The 21,150-nt window shown below is 39.9% G+C and overlaps 1 protein-coding gene across 2 annotated transcripts in view; it reads right to left on the bottom strand.

Moving 5' to 3' along the window:
* Nucleotides 1–961: 961 nt before the first annotated feature.
* The window catches only part of SPMIP2 (sperm microtubule inner protein 2), a 55,162-nt gene continuing 34,973 nt past the window's right edge, over nucleotides 962–21,150 (bottom strand). The window contains exons 3-5 of one of the 2 annotated variants that reach the window (XM_063460033.1): nucleotides 11,821–11,879; nucleotides 5,953–6,085; nucleotides 962–1,693 (exon numbers count right to left, since the gene is read on the bottom strand). In XM_063460033.1, coding sequence (XP_063316103.1) covers nucleotides 1,664–1,693; nucleotides 5,953–6,085; nucleotides 11,821–11,879 — 222 coding nt within the window. In that variant the 3' untranslated portion in view covers nucleotides 962–1,663. The remainder of the gene's footprint in view (nucleotides 1,694–5,952; nucleotides 6,086–11,820; nucleotides 11,880–21,150) is intronic. The other variant, XM_063460034.1, reaches the window with a different exon arrangement.

Here is a 21,150-nt window from a genome sequence, read left to right as displayed (position 1 = left end):
CCACTGCCTTGCTAAAGAAGCTTAAGGTAAAGGCGGTGGACTGGCCAAGCATGTCTGCAGACCTAAACCCTATTGAGCATCTGTGGGGCATCCTCAAGCGGAAGGTGGAGGAATGCAAGGTCTCTAACATCCATCAGCTCCGTGATGTCATGGAGGAGTGGAAGAGGACTCCAGTGGCAACCTGTGAAGCTCTGGTGAACTCCATGCCCATGAGGGTTAAGACAGTGCTGGAAAAAACATGTTAATGGTGGCCACACAAAATATTGACACTTTGGGCCCAATTTAGACATTTCCACTTAGGGGTGTACTCATTTATTTTCTTTGGCTGTGTGTTGAGTTATTTTGAGTAGACAGCAAATTTACACTGTTATACAGGCTGTACACTTACTACTTTACATTGTAGCAGTGTGCAATTTCTTCAGTGTTGTCACATGAAAAGATATAATAAAATATTTACAAAAATGTAAAGGTGTGTACTCACTTTTGTGAGATACTGTAGCAATATTATCACATGAAGGGGGGCACCTTTGAAGCCTTTTATATAGATTCTGTACACAGCTCTGTACCATGTTAGTGGATCTAAATACAGCTTGATTCTTACCGTCCATGTTATTCGTTAGGCTATATTTTTTCTTTATTGTTTTTGTTTACACAGATTTGTAAATTCAGTGTCTTCTAAAGGGTAATTTCAAGGGCAAGAATAATACCTGTTTTTACTTATTTTGTTTGTTATAACAATTAATATTTATTATTTCCGAACCTGACCTTTGTTTAGTAAATGACCCTGTTTATTTTTTTGTTAATACAGTTTCTTGGTCTTCATATTACAATTGTTCACTGAACCAGAATTATGTACAAATGATCGATGAACTGAACAACTTTGAGTCAAAATAGGTGAAAAATATAAAAAAAAATTCAATGTGCAATTCCTTTAATTCTTTACAATTCTTACAAGATTATGCATTAGTTTGTGAATTGAGCGTGGCATTCATTTTGTTATGTTAATATAGCTGAACTGGAACACGTTCCCAACAACAAAAAATCTGCAATTTCTGCTCCTTTCCTTATAGGGTGAATTACCCAGCTTGTTTATTGAATAAACCTCACATATGTTCAGGATTTCTGAATCATCCCGTGTGACAGTAAGTAGAATAATAGAATTTCTTCACAAACAACCGAATTGCATTTATTTCTTGGAGGAAATGTAGATATTTTAGGGCATCTGAACTTCTGGAATCTGTAATGGCACATGTTGTGCTGCAAACCACCTCAACATGTGCCACGAACCCATTGATTTCATTACTGTAATAGACTAAATGGGGTGCTTATTAGAAGTGTATTCTAATGTACCCCGCTAATAAGGCTATAAGGAAATGTGACATTAATAAGTAGATGAAGAAGGTATAGAATTAAAAATTATATATGCCTGAGGTGGTCCCATGAAATGTGCCTCGGCCCAAAAAAGATTGTGAACTGCTGATGTAGAGAGTTTGATACTGCAAGGCGTGTTCAGTTTGCAAAATATTTAACCAAGAAGATGGTCCACTGGAAATAGTCTTCTAGATATGGATCCAAGAGGGGCATTCATTTCAATTGTCCTCCTGTAGCATCCTGCATCATTTAAGGTACAATGTTAAAATTAGATTCCTTTCCAAACCTTTTTTCATTTTTTTAGATGTCCATGTTTTCGACCCTGCAATGACACAAAAACAGCCATTCAGATGTACCCATGGACAGCACTGAGGAATAATGTTGAGATTTATACATATTAATATACACTGCTCAAAAAAAATAAAGGGAACACAAAAATAACACATCCTAGATCTGAATGAATTAAATATTCTTCTGAAATACTTTGTTCTTTACATAGTTGAATGTGCTGACAACAAAATCACACACAAATAAAAAAAAAATGGAAATAAAATGTTTCAACCCATGGAGGTCTGGATTTGGAGTCACACTCCAAATTAAAGTGGAAAAACACACTACAGGCTGATCCAACTTTGATGTAATGTCCTTAAAACAAGTCACAATGAGGCTCAGTAGTGTGTGTGGCCTCCATGTGCCTGTATGCCCTCCCTACAAACGCCTGTGCATGCTCCTGATGAGGTGGTGGATGGTCTCCTGAGGGATCTCCTCCCAGACCTGGACTAAAGCATCTGCCAACTCCTGGACAGTCTGTGGTGCAACGTGACGTTGGTGGATGGAGCGAGACATGATGTCCCAGATGTGCTCAATTGGATTCAGGTCTGGGGAACGGGCGGGCCAGTCCATAGCATCAATGCCTTCGTCTTGCAGGAACTGCTGACACACTCCAGCCACATGAGGTCTAGCATTGTCTTGCATTAGAAGGAACCCAGGGCCAACCGCACCAGCATATGGTCTCACAAGGGGTATGAGGATCTCATCTTGGTACCTAATGGCAGTCAGGTTACCTCTGGCGAGCACATGGAGGGCTGTGCAGCCCCCCAAAGAAATGCCACCCCAAACCATTACTGACCCACTGCCAAACCGGTCATGCTGGAGGATGTTGCAGGCAGCAAAACATTCTCCACAGCGTCTCCAGACTCTGTCACGTCTGTCACATGTGCTCAGTGTGAACCTGCTTTTATCTGTGAAGAGCACAGGGCGCCAGGGGCGAATTTGCCACTCTTGGTGTTCTCTGGCAAATGCCAAACGTCCTGCACGGTGTTGGGCTGTAAGCACAACCCCCACCTGTGGACGTTGGGCCCTCATACCACCCTCATGGAGTCTGTTTCTGACCGTTTGAGCAGACACATGCACATTTGTGGCCTGCTGGAGGTCATTTTGCAGGGCTCTGGCAGTGCTCCTCCTGTTCTTCCTCGCACAAAGGAGGTAGCAGCCCTGCTGCTGGGTTGTTGCCCTCCTACGGCCTTTTCCACGTCTCCTGATGTACTGGCCTGTCTCCTGGTAGCGCCTCCATGCTCTGGACACTACGCTGACAGACACAGCAAACCTTCTTGCCACAGCTCGCATTGATGTGCCATCCTGGATGAGCTGCACTACCTGAGCCACTTGTGTGGGTTGTAGACTCCGTCTCATGCTACCACTAGAGTGAAAGCACCGCCAGCATTCAAAAGTGACCAAAACATCAGCCAGGAAGCATAGGAACTGAGAAGGGGTCTGTGATCAGCACCTGCAGAACCATTCCTTTATTGGGGGTGTCTTGCTAATTGCCTATAATTTCCACCTGTTGTCTATCCCATTTGCACAACAGCATGTGAAATTGATTGTCACTCAGTGTTGCTTCCTAAGTGGACAGTTTGATTTCACAGAAGTGTGATTGACTTGGAGTTACATTCTGTTGTTTAAGTGTTCTCTTTATTTGTTTGAGCAGTGTATATAGTGAGGGAATATTCTTTAGTTCCTATTTGTATAGGAAAACTATACATTTAAAAATATCTTGAGCCATCTTGTATGGACTAGCACATTTTACAAGAGAAGAATTTTGTTATAGCTTGTGTGTTCCTGTATGCAAAACTAGCCAAAAACAAAACAGAACTTCACCAGTGGTCCATGTATGTTGTTTGACACAGACCACAAACTGGGGATAAGTGAAAATACTACAGCACAGGCATTTACCCTCTTACACTGAGACAGAAGCCTGGCAGCATTATCCACTACTCTCTAGAAAAGTCCTTATCTGCTACAGTTTGTTGTAATGTAACACTCCACCAACAGGTTGTATTTAAATAATAATTTTCAAAAAATTACACCATAAGCCCACAAATTCCCTCCTTCCAGCACAACCTGCAGTGTTTACTTTTTCGCTCCACCAGTGCGGCTATATATGATGTCATCACAAAACGGTTTATAAATCAGTGTCAGTAGTGCTGGCGAACAAACAGCTTCTTTTAATTATTTAACCCCTTAAGGACCAAACTTCAGGAATAAAAGGGAATCATGACATGTCACACATGTCATGTGTCCTTAAGGGGCTAAAGGCTAGTTCATGAATGGTCAAATTTTTCTTACCTCTTTGGACCAGTTTGATTGTAATTTAGACCAAGTCTGTAACAGAACAACTCAGTTCAAATGTTGTGTAATTACTATTTTTTATAAATACAGAAACCATCTTGTCCCATTTAATTATCTACGTTTGTTGGTGCAAACTGGGCCTTTCGTATTCTGCTCTTTGAGGCTAAATGAATGAGCCAGCATCTGCTCCTTCTCCTTTCTTGAACAAATATATACGGTAAATGGCCCCTCTAATTATTCAGCTTTAATTGTGTTATTTATTGGGTGAGTATCAAGCTGCCTACTCACTGCTTCCTCCACTCCCTGTGCTGTGTGGTTGGAGCACACAATGGATGGCTGAGGAAAACCAAATAACAGTCCTGCTTTGGTGAAGGCAATATATGTGGCTGCTTTTTTACACAAGCCTCCTAGGAATACTGCCCCGTTCGCTTCCACCTGCAGCTTCAGCTGAACATTTTCTCTATGCTACAAACATTGCGACATCACAACCTCAAATGTAATGGACAGAAAGGTACCGTGTCACAGTGACATTGTTAAATACATTTCAGATACTAATCTCAAGGGATGAAATAGAACATTTAAAATGTTTAGCCGTTCCCATCCCATTTGAGAGACTCTGCACAAACATAAGTCCATGCAAGTATTTTAGGAAACGATCTTGGCTACTTCCTCCTGCTGTCTAATATAATATTTGAGATATCCCTGAAACTTACTATTTGCATCTTAATAAAATAGAACAAATATATAAACCTTTTTATTGCAGTATTTGGAACTGTTAAGAAACAAATATGTTTTTCCCTTGGGTTTATCCTTCAGGGATTGAGGCTAGCTAGGCTTCACGTACCATGTTTGGTAGCAACAAGGGAAAAATAATTCCTTATACAAATCTTTGATGCAATGACACATCTGTCAGCTCTGAAGTTTGCCTTGTTTTACTTCAAATTGGGCCACTCTCTGCAGTACAGGGGTACCTCCACTCCAATGTCCATTTCTCCTTACCTTATATACTCGGGTTCCTCATCCCAGCTCCCTCTCAATCGCCTCCCTTTCATGCCACCTGATTTTCCTTTCCCTTTTCCTTGTCCTTTTCTCTTTTTTTATTTTTTTTTATTTTATTCCTTTCTAAGTTACTCTAATGCCTGTTATTAAATGTGTATTCACATTGCTGTTTGCTTTTTGTCAATGACTTCTTGCTATTGTTAATGCGTCTGCATAAATTCATACAGATGTAATAAAGTTTTGTTTATGATTGCAGGGCCTATAAAATTGCAACCCAACTTCCAAGTACAAAACTGGTGACCATGATGCTACCCATTAGTTATATATCTCTCTGAATCCTCTCAAAGCAAAGCATTCTGGGACAGATTACAGAAGATGCCAAGTGAAATGCAGGCACACACAGAAAGTTCCTGCATCCAGCACGGGACACGCATTATGAGTTACAGTCAAAATAATTTGATTTTCACTTTCTGTTATTCTGTACATTTGTTACGGATTTGCCTGTCACAGCGCATATATACCAACATGAGTAAAATGTTGCTGTCATTGCTCTGGCCTCTGGGAGCCTGCTGGCTGAATAATGGCTCTTAAATACAGTACGTAACAGTTTAAAAGATACAATAAAAAAAAGATTTATAGCAGCTAGAGGATCTGCTTTCAGCCATCAACAGGAGTATCTCTTTACATTACAAGGATTCATATTCTTTTTCATGCCCTCTTTCCTCCCGCTACTTAATATTTATTTTTTGTATATATTTTATTCTGCAGGAACAGAGAATAAACTTTAGTTACTTCCTCATCTCGTATAAACCCACTTGCGTCTATTTCCCAATGTGCCCCCTATTGTATCTCTTTCCATATCTACAATAACCAATGTTTTGTCTCTCTCTTCACCATAAACCTTTCGTTTAAATCTAGATTATTAGTTTGAAATATAGTAAACCCACTACCAACCTGTTGGATTTTTTCCGGGGCCGAAGTCCAGTTGCGGTTACCATAGCAATAATCCTCATATTTATCATGAGTCCATGCTAGGGTGGCTCGTGCACCAAATCCTTCAGCATCAAGAATATGTGGTGGAGGGCACCTATAAAAGATCAAACAAAAATATAATACAGACAAAAATAATATTGGAAAAATGTTTAGATGGTAGAGTGTAGAAACGATATGTTAATATGTAAAATATTTCATAAACTGGAATTAGATCTAAATCATTTTGCAGGAATAAGTAACACCATGGACCTGCTGAAATGCTGCTAGAAGACAATACCTTGTTCACATAGGTAAAAAAAAAAAACTAAGAATGCACATAGCATGAAATTATGAAAAAAAATAGCCAACTTTGCTTAACTGTCCAGATAATTCAATACAAGATTGGATTCCTGACATTAAAGTAGACCACGTTAGAGTTAATTATAAAAAGTTGTATAATTAATTATATTATAAAATTAATTATCAAAATATGCCTTCAGTTATTTAACATCAGGGAATCATGCCACTGATTATGAATACTGTATTTAAGAAATATTTTAATTCAGTTATAGTTGAAAATGAATATATCCAGCTTTCAAAATTTCCCAAATATTTCAATATCTAGTAGTAAGTTGGATATGGGTACATAGCTTGCATTTGCATAACTGTTTTTTCTATATTTGTCCGGAAACTTAAAAAAAAATTGAGACATTTTCAATTAATATCAACAAATAAACAAATGGGAAAATGTATAGAAAATGGTCTCATTTCACAGAAAAAAACTGAACTTAGGATCAGAATAAGAAAAAAAATACCTCTCAGTGTAACCTACAGAGAAATGATGGATACTTTTTCGAAGACTGCACAGATTCTGTATGTCAGTAAAATCACTTCTAAACAGTTCAAATTTTTTTCATAAATATGTATTTAATACATTTATTTTGTGTATCAAAGAATACCAAGTTGTGCATTACCCATCCGTGACCCTCATAAATTGATTATAAGAAATTGTTTATATTTTGGAAGAATATACCAAGTAGGTCACTCTAACCAAAACTCTATCCCTATAGGTTATTAAGATCACACTCAATTAAAACGTTCATTATTCAAGTTATATTATTTATCAGTGAGTAAACTACCTTTCAATAAGTAACAGTTCACCATGATTACTATTTATCACATAACCTGTAGCACCTCTATTCTCAATAAGGATCCTCTGATTAATCAGTAGATGGCACTACAGTCCATACAAGTGGAACAGATGTCCATTCATCTGGTGACATCATGCTAACTAATCTACGCAGATAAATCACTAAAAAAACATTTATTCCCACAACAGCATTCCATTTCTCCCGACTCACAAAGAATTAGACCTAATCATAAAACTCAGTAAACCAGCAACCAGTAAATGGATCCTTCAGAAAAAAAGATTTTAATGCATTTTTTTTTATTGTAAAAAAGGGCAGGGCACATCAGGGATAGAGAAATTACAATAAATGCTAACCCAATTCGCAGTAGGTATCACTGGAAATATCAAACTTTTCTCTAAGCCAGGTATAACCATGAGGGGGCATGGTTTACATAGGACTCTCCCATGAAGACAAAATACATCATTAACAGCATGGCCCTTTAATGCATTTTGCCTTGGAACGCAATCTCATATATGGCCACCAGATGGTGCACAGCAGTGAGATTGCCTAATGACAAAGTCCAACACCATGACAGCATCCAGATAGGTTGCAGGCCATGAATAGCCTGGGCTGAAGGTATATTCCAGATACCAAGTTCAAAAGTGTCCTCCAAATGGTATAACTGAAACTGGACTAGAAATTTTGGATGTTCACTAAAGATAAATCCAAATGTCAATCTGGCATGTGTGCCAAGTTAGATCATTTCAAAGCAGCTTAACACCTGCTAAATAAATAGCAACAAAAGTTCCAAATTGCATGCAAATACTGGAATTCATATACATTTTTTTTAAATTCTTTCTTTTTCAGTGCATAACGGGATGTACATGCCATTAAGTGAGAAAATTTGAGGGAACACACATTGGTCGCAATACAAAGCATTTAAGGCAATATATCAGAAAAGACAGCACTATTTTTATTTTTTTATTTTTTTTAAGGCAAAGAAACAATCTGTGTGGGTTAAATTTGGTGTCTAGTCAGGAGGTAATGCCAGTAGTGACATGCGTGTCAGTTAAGTGTTGTTTTAGGGTGAAGATAGCACCCTGATCAGTGTGACTGTTGCTTTTGGGCCTATAGGGTGAGGAACGGGGTTGTGGAACCTTCTACCCTGTGGACTAGTGACTTGTCTCTTGCTGTCATGGTCTAGGTAGTAATCCCTCAGTGTGTGTGTAGTAGTAGTTGCCCTCACCTGCTGTCTGGGTTACCAGGGCCAGGTGCATGGGATGAATAAAACGTGCCTCTTTACCAACTAGTGTCGACCCCTAACCAGAGGGGGTTGAGGGAAGGGGGGGGGGGGGAGTTGAGCCACCAGGAATAAAGTTGTAGGAGCAAGAGGCACCCTCTGTGTCTACGGGTGTCAAAGTAACTTGCCTGTATGGACTAACATAAAAGAAATGGTATAACATTACAAGTACAAAACAAGCATAAAACATCATCAAAGTAAAAAGTGTGAGATGCCATTATCCCTGTTGCAGAACTCAGGTAACTGCCTCCTATCTCTCTTCCCTTTGCGGGATGAATGGGACAGTCCTACTGGGGTCCCAGGGGTGTGAGGTCAATGGTGTTGTATGGGTCATGGCCCCCTGTGCTATACCCAGTGAGTTGTGGAAGGAATGGGCCTCCGATGCCGAGGTGTGTTTCAGCACTGCATTGGGTTACCACTAGGGTCCTAGATAGAAGCCATCGGTAGTCCACCTTCGCTTCGCGGAGTTGAGTAGTAAAGGGTGACAGCGATTTTCTCCACTGGAGTGTACTGCGGGTAATGTCCTGAAATAAGGTAAGCTGGGAGTTTTCAAACATGTATGGGGTTTTGTCCCTTATTGCTACTAGTATGCGGCATTTGTCCGCCAGAGAGTGACATCTTACGATGACGTCCCAAGGGTCTGTTGGGGGTGCCTGCCTTGCCTTGTTAATTCTGAAGTGACCATCAAATTCCAGCTTTTTGCCTTGTGTGTGTGTCAGGAGCCCAGCCGTGAGTCTTCTCAAGTAGTGTGGTAGTTCGGTCGACCCAATAGTTTCTGGGATTCCCCGGATTTTGATGTTGGACTGTGTACTGTGGTCCTCTATGGTGCCCAGTTTGTTTTGGACAGCCGTATTAGCAGACTGTAAGTCGCGGAGGGAATCCCCCATATTGTGTACCTCTTGGCATAAGTCCATTATATCTTCTTCCGCGGCTTGTATCTCCGTGCAGGCCAGGTTTAGTTCAGTGTCATACATTTGTCTTATATCTTGCAGCAACGGCCGTATGTCACGTTTTGTGGCAGGGGCCAGGTCGTCGCCCTCAACTTGCAGTAAGTTTCTAAGTTGGGGTCTGCCGCCATTCTGTGGCCCAAAGGGTGTTGGAGCAGGGTCCTGATTTCTCGGGTGTCTTTGAGTGCTCCCGCTGGTTGTTTTGGGGGTTTTCACCCCATTTTGTTTCCAGCCGGTAAAGGCTGCTCGTTTGCGGGCAGCGTCTGGTATGCGTGGTCTTGGAGTAAGTTCCACGAGATCCTCGAGGCCTCTGCCGTAGGATTGTTGGGTAGGCCTAGTTCTTGCAGTGGGTTTTCCTACCCGTTTGGGGGAATATGAAGGGCATCGGCGGGTGTCCTTTTGTGTCTGGGTGATTTAGATAGTATTTCCACCAGGTTTGTGCCCAGTGAGCCCCTGGATGGCGTTGGATTTGTCCTTAACTCGGAGGAGCTCAGCAGAAAAGCGTCCATGCGGCTCGGTGGTTAAGCTACGCCCCACTGAACTCATATACTTTTAAACAAATTATCACAAAATGTTACTGTCACGTCCTGCGTGGAGATGTCTGGCTTTGGCTTCTTTTTTTTTTACTATTCTTGTTTAGTTTTTCTTGTTTTTTTGGTTTTCTATTCCATGTCTGGTTTTCTTTATGCTGGGTTTCTGGGTTCATTCTTATATTCCGTCTCTGGATTTCCCAGTCTCTTGGATTCATTTAAATGTTTGTTTTATTTGCCACACCCGTTTGTTTTCCATCATTCCTTTTTGTTTCAGTGTCCTTCAGGCAGCTGTTGAAGGCTTCTGCCCTTTCTTGCAGGTAAGTGCTATATATGTCTTCTTTGGTTGTTTTAGCATACGTTAGGCAGTGTAGGACCTGCCAGATATGGGGTACATTGGCGTTGTTGGCAGGCTTATGCAATGTATGATCATATAATGTGACTAAATCCCCATGATTTTCATATATAGTGCTTAGTTATTTCTCCTCTTGTTTTGCCTATGTTATCTTGTCTTGTTTTAGTTTGTATACCCAGTCCATGTCCAGTCCTGTCCAGTCATGCCCATGTTATGTTCATGTTTTCCTCATGTCTTGTGTATATGTTCTGGGTTTAGCTAACTATCTTTCTCTGGTTCTGGGTTCTATTAGTTCTGTCTTGTTTCCTTGTTTGGTGCCTATCTCTAGTCTTGCCTTGTTTCTAGTACTGGATACAATCTTGCTGCAGAGCCTCCCTATTCAGCTTCTGGGAGGTCTGCTTAATTTCCAAGCTCCTAGTTCCTGGTATCTGCTGAAGCTGATTCAGGGTCTTGGTATGTGGCTGCACAAATGCTGGTGCTCAACACCAGGGGGCGTGCGGTTACCCTACACCAGACCCTGCTAATCAACCTCCACACTGTGACTCCTACTCTGAACATCAGTCATACTGGGTCCCGGTCCACGCACCGCCGCCCGGACAGTGTCTGGGTCCCGGGCACCGGACCGCCACCCTGACAGTTACAATATTTGCACTTTTTGAGGCACATATTAAGATATTGCATAAATGTGTTATTATGCAATAAATAAACCAATACAAGAAATGGGGGCTTCCTAGAACCCCATATTAACCTGATCTGGCAATATAACCCCTCCAGTTCCCTATTCCTACACATGCAAGAGTTTAAATTATATGCTATAGGGCATATGAAAAAAATGGGCGAATGTAAACATCTGAAAGGTGAATGGACCGAAGACGTAGGACATATATTTTACTGTTGTAAACTTTACATAATTTTTGTCACACTCGGTTATATAATTTGTTAAAAATTAATAAACAATTGTTATGAAAAAAACCCAAAAGAGGCTGATAGACTAAAGGGGTGTTTAAAAAAAGGGAATTGTCAATTCTTAGCATCCAATAAAATATTAAACATTGCCTATACCTTGTGGTGACCTTTTTCAAGTGATGCTCAGTTTTCTTTTAAAAGTATTAAGAATGAGCGAATTACATCATAACAGCCAGGGCAAACATTGCAAATTAGAAGAAGAAACATAAACATTGTTTAATTTATTTTCTTCTCTCTACACTCTGTGCTAAGAGCAGAGCTTACAATAATGATTGACAGGGAGTGAAGTAGGAGGCGATATTTAAAATATGTTTAAAAAAAACCAGAATATTCAAGGATATAATTAGTATGTATGTGAACAGGTCGTTGATCCAAGGAGAAACCTGATTGTTTTTGTTTCTTCTTTTGCATCAACATCATAAAAGAATGGGCTTCAAAGGTTGAACTTGATAGACTTTAGTCATTATTTCAAGCAGATTGCTCTGTAACTAGGTAATGTTATGTTTATCTATATTTTTCTTGGAAATTGTTACAGTATTTGTTAGTCATTTACTAGAATTTAGTAGTTTACTTCCTATATTATCATGCGACACACGGTAGAACATCTCTTCTTTGCACTCACCATGGGTTTTGATAACTATGAGTTATTCTCTCTTCACAAGCATTACGGAACTCCCAGAGCTGCAAACACAGAACAGAATGAGTCGCATTGTTATTATGAATCTACACATTATTATCTGCAGTATTATAAAATCAACAATTCAGTGGAAGTTGTACATGCACAGTGCAATATTCAGGGATAGGCAAAACATGATTTACAGCACTTTGTTATCTTTGGAAGGGAGCTGAAAAAAATATAATATTTCAGATGAAAGGGTGGCAGTGATTTTGTTCCCTAGTTGTTGGTTGAACAAAACAGCCAATATCATCAGCTAAGCAAGCAGTATGTTATAGTAAACAATAGCTGGTAAAACAGTTTGCAGTTATTCATAAACTGGTCTAGAATCAAAATATTGACAAGCTTGTGTCTACTTGGGTCTCCAGGTGGGTTTGTAGAGAACTGAGACATTGACTGGGAATTGCCAAATATATGTGAACATATCTGAGTTGGAAAGATGTGGAAGTAGGAACTTTTTTTTTTTTCCAGATTAACTCTTGTGGCCTAATATTTGCAAATTCCACTTCCTTGTAATTCCCAGTTCAGTTTCTGACAATCCCCATATCAGTAACCTGGCTAGCTATGAGCCTAACAGGCTACAGCCATTCAAAGTAAGAGATGCCATTATAACCGTATTTACATTAATTTCTGTCTTTGTGTTGCAGATATTATATCTCTACTTGCCTTGTTCCATTCTTGTATTCTGGAGATGATGTAATCTCTTGGGCAGGTTTTTTAATAAAAAAGCTTTCCCATGAGAATTGCTCACTAAGCACTGGCAACAGTTACCTTGGATAATAATATCAGAAATTACAATCCCAGGAAAAACAGTTTGAATGCTTACATTGCAACTTAACCACTACAGTGCATTGTTGTGGTTATGGTGCTCTGAGTGTTTTTTTTTATCTGCAATGGAAACTTAATATTATGTTAGTCATGTAAGCTGCAATTGTGATGGATTAGCTTGTTAGAGAATAGACCCAATGTATAGTGCTTTATTGTTATGGAACCCTTTTAGTAGTATCTAAATAGCAGTTTAGCACTTATCTCATGGAATGTCTGGTAAATATGAAATTGGTTAAACCACCAACTCACAAAGTCAGTCTCCCAAAAGTCAGAGCACAAATAGCAAGGACTTCCAGGATCTCCTCAACTGACCATGGGTGGTCAGATCGTCTTCAGTCTTAGAGTTTTGAGAACAGGACTCCAACTACTGTTGGAGTAAATATATACATTATATATAGTCAATACATTGTTAAACACAGATCTGCAAAGCAGTCAAGCCATAATACTTGCTTTTCCCACAGAAATATGTTCAGTGATGTTACTCCTGCAAGGGATTCAGGGTGGGCATATGCAAATAACTTCAACAAAGAATCACATTTTTGCCTAATTATTCAATTTTAAACATGGATTCCTTGGAGTTTGAGTTTTCTGTATACAATAGGTTTGAAACACAACCCAGGAAGAGATGCAAAGCCAGTAAGAGTGGTTCACTGGCTTTGCATCTCTTCCTGAGTTGCATTTCAAAGCTGTTGTATACAGCACACACAAACTCTAAGGAATCCATGTGTGTGCGTATATATATATATATATATATATATATATATATATATATATATATATATAAATAAAGATGATTTAGGCACTCACCCTTAGGGAACTTGCGGTTATCTTGCCTTAGGTGCTACCAGCGTCAGGAACATGTGAAATTTCTCCAAGATGTGTCGCTGTTTGAAACTGAACACATCTTGGAGAAATTTCACGAACAGATACTTTTGTATCACCGCTTTGTAGATGATATTTTTTTAATATGGACAGGCACCACAAGCAGCTTAGAACGTATGATTAATGACATCAATTCCTCAGAGCTCCCTGTGAAACTTACACTTACGTTCGATATACACTCAATTCAGTTCTTAGATGTTTCTATCTATAAGGACAGAGAGGAAGGCAAGCTGGGATTTACCCTCTACCGCAAAGACACGGCGAGAAATACTTTACTCCACTTTAACAGCTACCATCCTAAAAAACTGAAAGAATCTCTTCCTGTGTCTCAGTACATGCGTGTGTTGAGATACAATAGTGACCCTGTAAAACAAGCCAACCAACTACAAGAGATGACTGAGAGATTCCTCGCCAGAGGCTACAGCCATGAAGTCCTCATTAGAGCTAAGGACAAAGCCCTGGGACATATGACAAAGGGACCCACAGAGACCACACTGAAAACTTTGCCAGTGAACAAAATGTATCTACCACTAACCCTACATACTGGCACCCCACAAATTCAACAAGCTATACACAAATATTGGGGTATTCTAGATTCAGATAGGAATCTACCATCGATCTTCTCCCAAAAACCGAACATCAGTTTAAAACGGAATAAAAATTTGAAAGACCTTTTGGTCAGGAGTGATCCCACTTTCTGCTATCGACAAAACACGGGACCCAGTAAGAAAGGCTGCCATCGTTTACACTCCATTGCCTAGCAACTGGGGCACACGTCACTATACACGCCCAGTATCACGGGAGACGACGGGACACTTCCAGGTTCGGCTCCATTGCTTAGCAACCACTGTGCACGTCATTACGCACGCCCAGTACCACGTGAGGTGTGGGGACACGTACGATTGGTGAGTCAATCATCTGTATTTCATATTTAAATGCTGTTTATGTCACTTATTATTTGATCTTGAAAAAGACCCTTAGGGGTCGAAACGTCGATTTACTTGATGCATTACACTTTGCTGTAAACTTTCTTACCACATTAAATACACGGAGAAAAGTCCTTTTGAGTGCTCCTATTTCATCTTTGACTATATATATATATATATATAAATATATATATATATATATATATATATATAAATGTGAAAAATATTATAGAACAATATTTTTTCATTTTTTTATATATAATCACATTATTTTTAGCTAATTGTGTGGCAGCTTTCCTATTCATTCCACAGATCCATTCAAATGATGTTAGGGAATCCTCCAAAACCTCATTTATATCCACTATATGACAAATTGATTCTCGTGAACCCAACTTAATATCTCCTGGGTAATAATACACTGAGTATTTACTAAAATTTGATAAGATCTGATCCACTCAGGCAAGCCAGCTTTGTCGAATTATTGGCTTTAAAACTGCATTTACATTACAAGAAGAAAATGTTATGCTCTTTTATTTTTATAATGGTTTATTTTTATATGTTCTATTTCTTTTTTCCCTTTGGACACATTTGATATTTTTCTCGTCTTTGATGCCTTAACAATTTACTTATAATTATTGCATTATACAGTAAATAATTTATTTTACGATTTATTTTCATATGTGTTTTACTTTTTCTATTTTACTTAGATTTTTTTATGCTTTGCATAAGTTTATAATTTATATTCTTTAAGCTATGTTTCACCAATATTTTAAACCTTTACAATTACAGCAATATATATTTGAATATATACATGTATTTTATTTATAACATAAAAGTAACGATTCAGTTAACATAAAGTAAATATTCTAGAGAGTGTGCTTGTCACAAGAAATCAATAAACACCAGTGTATCCATGAATATGTAATATTTTGTTTGCTGCAATATGAAATCTTTATGAACGTACGAAAACTAAGCCCTGGAGGTGAAAATGTCACAATATTTTTTTTTCCCTTGACTGATTTCCTTTTGGTATTTACTTTTTATCTCCATCCACAAGTATTCCACTTGCAACGTCAGTGACCTAAAAATATTGAAGGACTAAGAAATTTGTTTTCAATTAAAATGAACAAACCAAGCCTGACAAATATGTGTCCTCCCTAGTTTGATCACGGTCTGTGAGAGAAGGGATGCTTCAAATTTTTAAATACATGATCCCATTCGTTGAACTGGTAAAGCAGTTAAAATATTAAAGCACTCTGTACCACATTAATAAGTTCATTAGGATTACAAATTGTGTTTATTCTCTGAAGTTTGAGATGAAATGAATCAACAACAATTTACATTATGACAAATCGAGTGAGTTAATATTATTATTATTGGTATTTATATAGCGCCAACTAATTCCGCAGCACTTTACAATATTATGAAGGGGGGGGGGGGGGATTTACAATAAATGACACAATTACACAGGAACAATAGATAGATGAGGGCCCTGCTCAAACGAGCTTACAGTCTAGAGGTTGAAAAAAAGATCAAACTACGCCAATTAGAAAAATGTAAAAAAAAATCCATTAGACACATTTCTTTTTGACAAGTATGAGTCAATCAGGAGCCTCTAATTCTGGCATTTCCTGTTTTTTGTCATCTGTCATTGATTCCGTGGTCTTTTAAACTAAAGAAGGCCCAAAACAGTTATGTATTTTTTAAGAATTTGACAGAAATGAGGATTGAGAAGTAAATTTGATCATCCGAATCCTCAGTCAGTTGCCGTATTGATGGGGCATCCAATCTTCAGATGAATAGGTAAGGTTTATAATTAACTGTGAAGAGATCATATTCAACTTCTATAGTGTTACATTACAGTTACCCAGTGGCTGGACGTTAAATGCAAAAGCTAAATCATCTGTATGCGATCACTTGTAGGACAGAGCTTCTAACCTAAGCAGAGATTTAATATACGGTAATAATGACCACTATGGTTTTTCTGGCAATGTGTAATGACAGTATAAAAGAGCAGATATAGGTAAGGACAGAATTCTCGGGTTTGTTGTCCATAATTAGGCATTATATCAGGTCAAGGAAATTCCGTTCCATAAACAATAGTCAGGCAAAACAGGTAACAGGTCAGTGAAAAGAAAGTTATATGCTTGATATTTATGAAAATGGTGGTATGGTCGAGAGACTGAGATTACACCAGAAGAAGATAGGTCAAATGTGACATATTTACCCCTTACACACTTACGTGGAATGACCACATGGCATCACAATTAACTGTGGGACTGATAAAAGGATACTACCACACATGATGGTCCTGTAGGAATATAATACCATTCTGGGGAGGTCAGCACTCTCATCAGGAATGCAGTAGGCTCCCGATTGGAACTAGTTATCGCTAAATTTCACTTTTTAGAAAATGGACACTTTACACCATAATAATAAAGCTTCTATTGTTAATTTGATACTTACAGTGGCCAAAATGGCGGTGACGAGTCTTTGGAGATCAACTACACCACCCTCCAACCGGGCACTAATTCACAAACCAGAACACTTACGTAGACTAGAAAAATTTAGTTGGTCCTTCAAATACCAATGCATCTAGCAACCATGGATTTCTCATATGAAAGAACAACCGAAATAGAGTCAGTACAGCTGAAAACCTTCCCTCTGGTGGTTCTAGATATTCACTCCTATGATTATTTACACCTATGTGGTCTCTCTGGCCCTTTAAGTCTCAACGATCTTTTAAGGTTATAATGCAATACAAAATCTTTCACTCTATAATCTTATTGAGCCTACTTTGCTAAACACCAAGGTTTATAACATTAGCACTCGGAAACCTGTCTATTTCTCTAATTTGACTAGGTGCTTGTTTTGTTAGGTTAAGTTTAGTTTAATTTAACCCTTTTTTCCATTATGTACTATAGGTCATGGATCACCGTCTCTATTATCCACGGATATCTGACGGAAGCATAATGGTCATTGGGTTGAACTACAGCAATTACCATACACCTTATAGTTACAACCCCACCTACACACATTGTATATTGTGCTCGTGTCTTTTATGCGCACTCTGGTTTTTGATTTACCCAATCTGCCGGTTATGTGCATTGTCCTCATTTGTTACATGACGTATATATACGAATTACAAAGCTCTGTCATAACCTGTTGCTAATACGTCTGACCAATATTACTGTTATGTATCGGAATTGTGAGCCATGTAATTATCATTGTATACATGACTGTAAACTCCTTTAATAAAAAATTATAATAAGGGGCGGGGCCTGACCGCCGGCGGGATCAGACGTGCTCTGTCTGAGCTCCCGCTTCAGGGCCCGAAAGCCGGCGCAAACTGAAGGTCAACCGCGCCACACCGGTGACCACACAGACCCCCAAACGCTGGGGTAAGCGGGGATACCGCCTGAGACCGACAGTAACCCGACTGGGGCCCGGAGCTCGTTGGAGCTTGAACCGGGACGAGACGGCCACTCTCCTGGGTCTCCAGCCGGCGCCTCGCGCCCCCCCTCTGGACCGGGGGGGTCATCCCGGTCTGCAAGGGCACACAACAGAGTACCAACCTGGGCCTAATCAACAACCCAGGCGAGGAACTTCCACCGGGCGACAATCCAAGATGGCCACCACACACCAAACATGTGAGCGATCGCACTGACTAAAGGGGACCGTCAGACCACCTTGAAAGCCCGCCCCAGGTTTAAATTGGCGGACCATGATAAACAGCAAAAAGGTACAGGCTGCGGGCAAATACCAGGGAGCAAAGGGGTATACGCAAAGCGGGATCCCACTAAACCACCCCTATAAAGCAGAACCACAGGGGCCACCAGACCCTAAAGCAACCAGCCCAGACAAGACCAGCCAGAGGGACAGAACACCAAGCCCTCCTCCCTGCCTCCAGATAGAACTGGCCCTCCATACCAGCCCAGACCTAAACTACCACCATACGCCAATGAACCGCGCAGGATGACTCCACAGCAACACCAGGGCACAAGCGGCACTCACCAAGCAAACACAGTGCAGCGAAAACCACAGGAGACCTGCTCAAATTCTGCTCAACCTGATGGACTCATGTAACGTAGCCTGCATCCATGGACATTGATTTAAGCCAGTTATTATCTGCCCTACAGTTAAATCCTAGTATGCTCAGCCAGACACACTACCTACAGTGCCTACAGCATTTGCAGTTTACTCGAATTCCTATGCTTCTCCTCTGTGATTTCACTCTTTGTCACTCATCTGACTCTATTCCTGCTAACTATTCTAAAATTGTGCATTTCAAATATTTACCCCAGTGTATTACAGGTTGGTCAGAGCTACCAATCACCTGCCTTAGCTTAAAATGCATACACTCTTAAGCTATCAGATAGTACAGCTAGTAAAGTTCAATCTATTGCCTCATTACAATTTGCCTTAACTAGACCTCACACACTTAAGCTTAGAGCACTAGGCAACAGATGTATAATGCATTGCTTAGCTCATGACTTTCACTCTTTGTAATTTAACTGCGACCCAGTATTGTAGTACAGCATTTCAGGAAAGGTCAGGTTGTTTCCCAGTATATAGTAAAAACCAAAGAAAAGAAAATGTTACTTGCGCTTTTTCCTTAATCCCTATGTATATTTAGACAAATGGAGGTCATTTAGTTGCTCCAATGGCCATTGGAGGGATGCCCGCCTGCCAACGTCAAGGCAGACCCCCCTTAAGCGGGTCCTAACACTGACCCTTCAGCCTGCTTCCTTGAGCTTCTGGCAAAGATATCTCTAATGAGACAGAAAGGGGTATTTTTTATATACACCCCTTTACTTATTAACCCTTAATAGGGAACACATGGGATGGGTAGCAGCATTGTAACCAGGCTGTGTGATACAAAGTAAATACAAATACAAAAAGAGAAGTCCTGCGCTTAAGCTGCAAGGACTACAACACACATCAGCCCCAATATATAGTAAAAACCAAAGAAAATAAAATGTTACTTGCGCTTTTTCCTTAATCCCTATGTATATTTAGACAAATGGAGGTCATTTAGTTGCTCCAATGGCCATTGGAGGGATGCCCGCCTACCAACGTCAAGGCAGACCCCCCTTAAGCGGGTCCTAACACTGACCCTTCAGCCTGCTTCCTTGAGCTTCTGGCAAAGATATCTCTAATGAGACAGAAAGGGGTATTTTTTATATACACCCCTTTACTTATTAACCCTTAATAGGGAACACATGGGATGGGTAGCAGCATTGTAACCAGGCTGTGTGATACAAAGTAAATACAAATACAAAAAGAGAAGTCCTGCGCTTAAGCTGCAAGGACTACAACACACATCAGCCCCAATATATAGTAAAAACCAAAGAAAAGAAAATGTTACTTGCGCTTTTTCCTTAATCCCTATGTATATTTAGACAAATGGAGGTCATTTAGTTGCTCCAATGGCCATTGGAGGGATGCCCGCCTGCCAACGTCAAGGCAGACCCCCCTTAAGCGGGTCCTAACACTGACCCTTCAGCCTGCTTCCTTGAGCTTCTGGCAAAGATATCTCTAATGAGACAGAAAGGGGTATTTTTTATATACACCCCTTTACTTATTAACCCTTAATAGGGAACACATGGGATGGGTAGCAGCATTGTAACCAGGCTGTGTGATACAAAGTAAATACAAATACAAAAAGAGAAGTCCTGCGCTTAAGCTGCAAGGACTACAACACACATCAGCCCCAATATATAGTAAAAACCAAAGAAAAGAAAATGTTACTTGCGCTTTTTCCTTAATCCCTATGTATATTTAGACAAATGGAGGTCATTTAGTTGCTCCAATGGCCATTGGAGGGATGCCCGCCTGCCAACGTCAAGGCAGACCCCCCTTAAGCGGGTCCTAACACTGACCCTTCAGCCTGCTTCCTTGAGCTTCTGGCAAAGATATCTCTAATGAGACAGAAAGGGGTATTTTTTATATACACCCCTTTACTTATTAACCCTTAATAGGGAACACATGGGATGGGTAGCAGCATTGTAACCAGGCTGTGTGATACAAAGTAAATACAAATACAAAAAGAGAAGTCCTGCGCTTAAGCTGCAAGGACTACAACACACATCAGCCCCAATATATAGTAAAAACCAAAGAAAAGAAAATGTTACTTGCGCTTTTTCCTTAATCCCTATGTATATTTAGACAAATGGAGGTCATTTAGTTGCTCCAATGGCCATTGGAGGGATGCCCGCCTACCAACGTCAAGGCAGACCCCCCTTAAGCGGGTCCTAACACTGACCCTTCAGCCTGCTTCCTTGAGCTTCTGGCAAAGATATCTCTAATGAGACAGAAAGGGGTATTTTTTATATACACCCCTTTACTTATTAACCCTTAATAGGGAACACATGGGATGGGTAGCAGCATTGTAACCAGGCTGTGTGATACAAAGTAAATACAAATACAAAAAGAGAAGTCCTGCGCTTAAGCTGCAAGGACTACAACACACATCAGCCCCAATATATAGTAAAAACCAAAGAAAAGAAAATGTTACTTGCGCTTTTTCCTTAATCCCTATGTATATTTAGACAAATGGAGGTCATTTAGTTGCTCCAATGGCCATTGGAGGGATGCCCGCCTGCCAACGTCAAGGCAGACCCCCCTTAAGCGGGTCCTA

The sequence above is a fragment of the Pelobates fuscus genome, chromosome 6, assembly GCF_036172605.1.
Source record: "Pelobates fuscus isolate aPelFus1 chromosome 6, aPelFus1.pri, whole genome shotgun sequence".
In the NCBI taxonomy this organism is placed as follows: domain Eukaryota; kingdom Metazoa; phylum Chordata; class Amphibia; order Anura; family Pelobatidae; genus Pelobates; species Pelobates fuscus.
The sequence above is the reverse complement of the archived record's forward strand: the minus strand, read 5'-3'. Positions and strand labels throughout refer to the sequence as shown.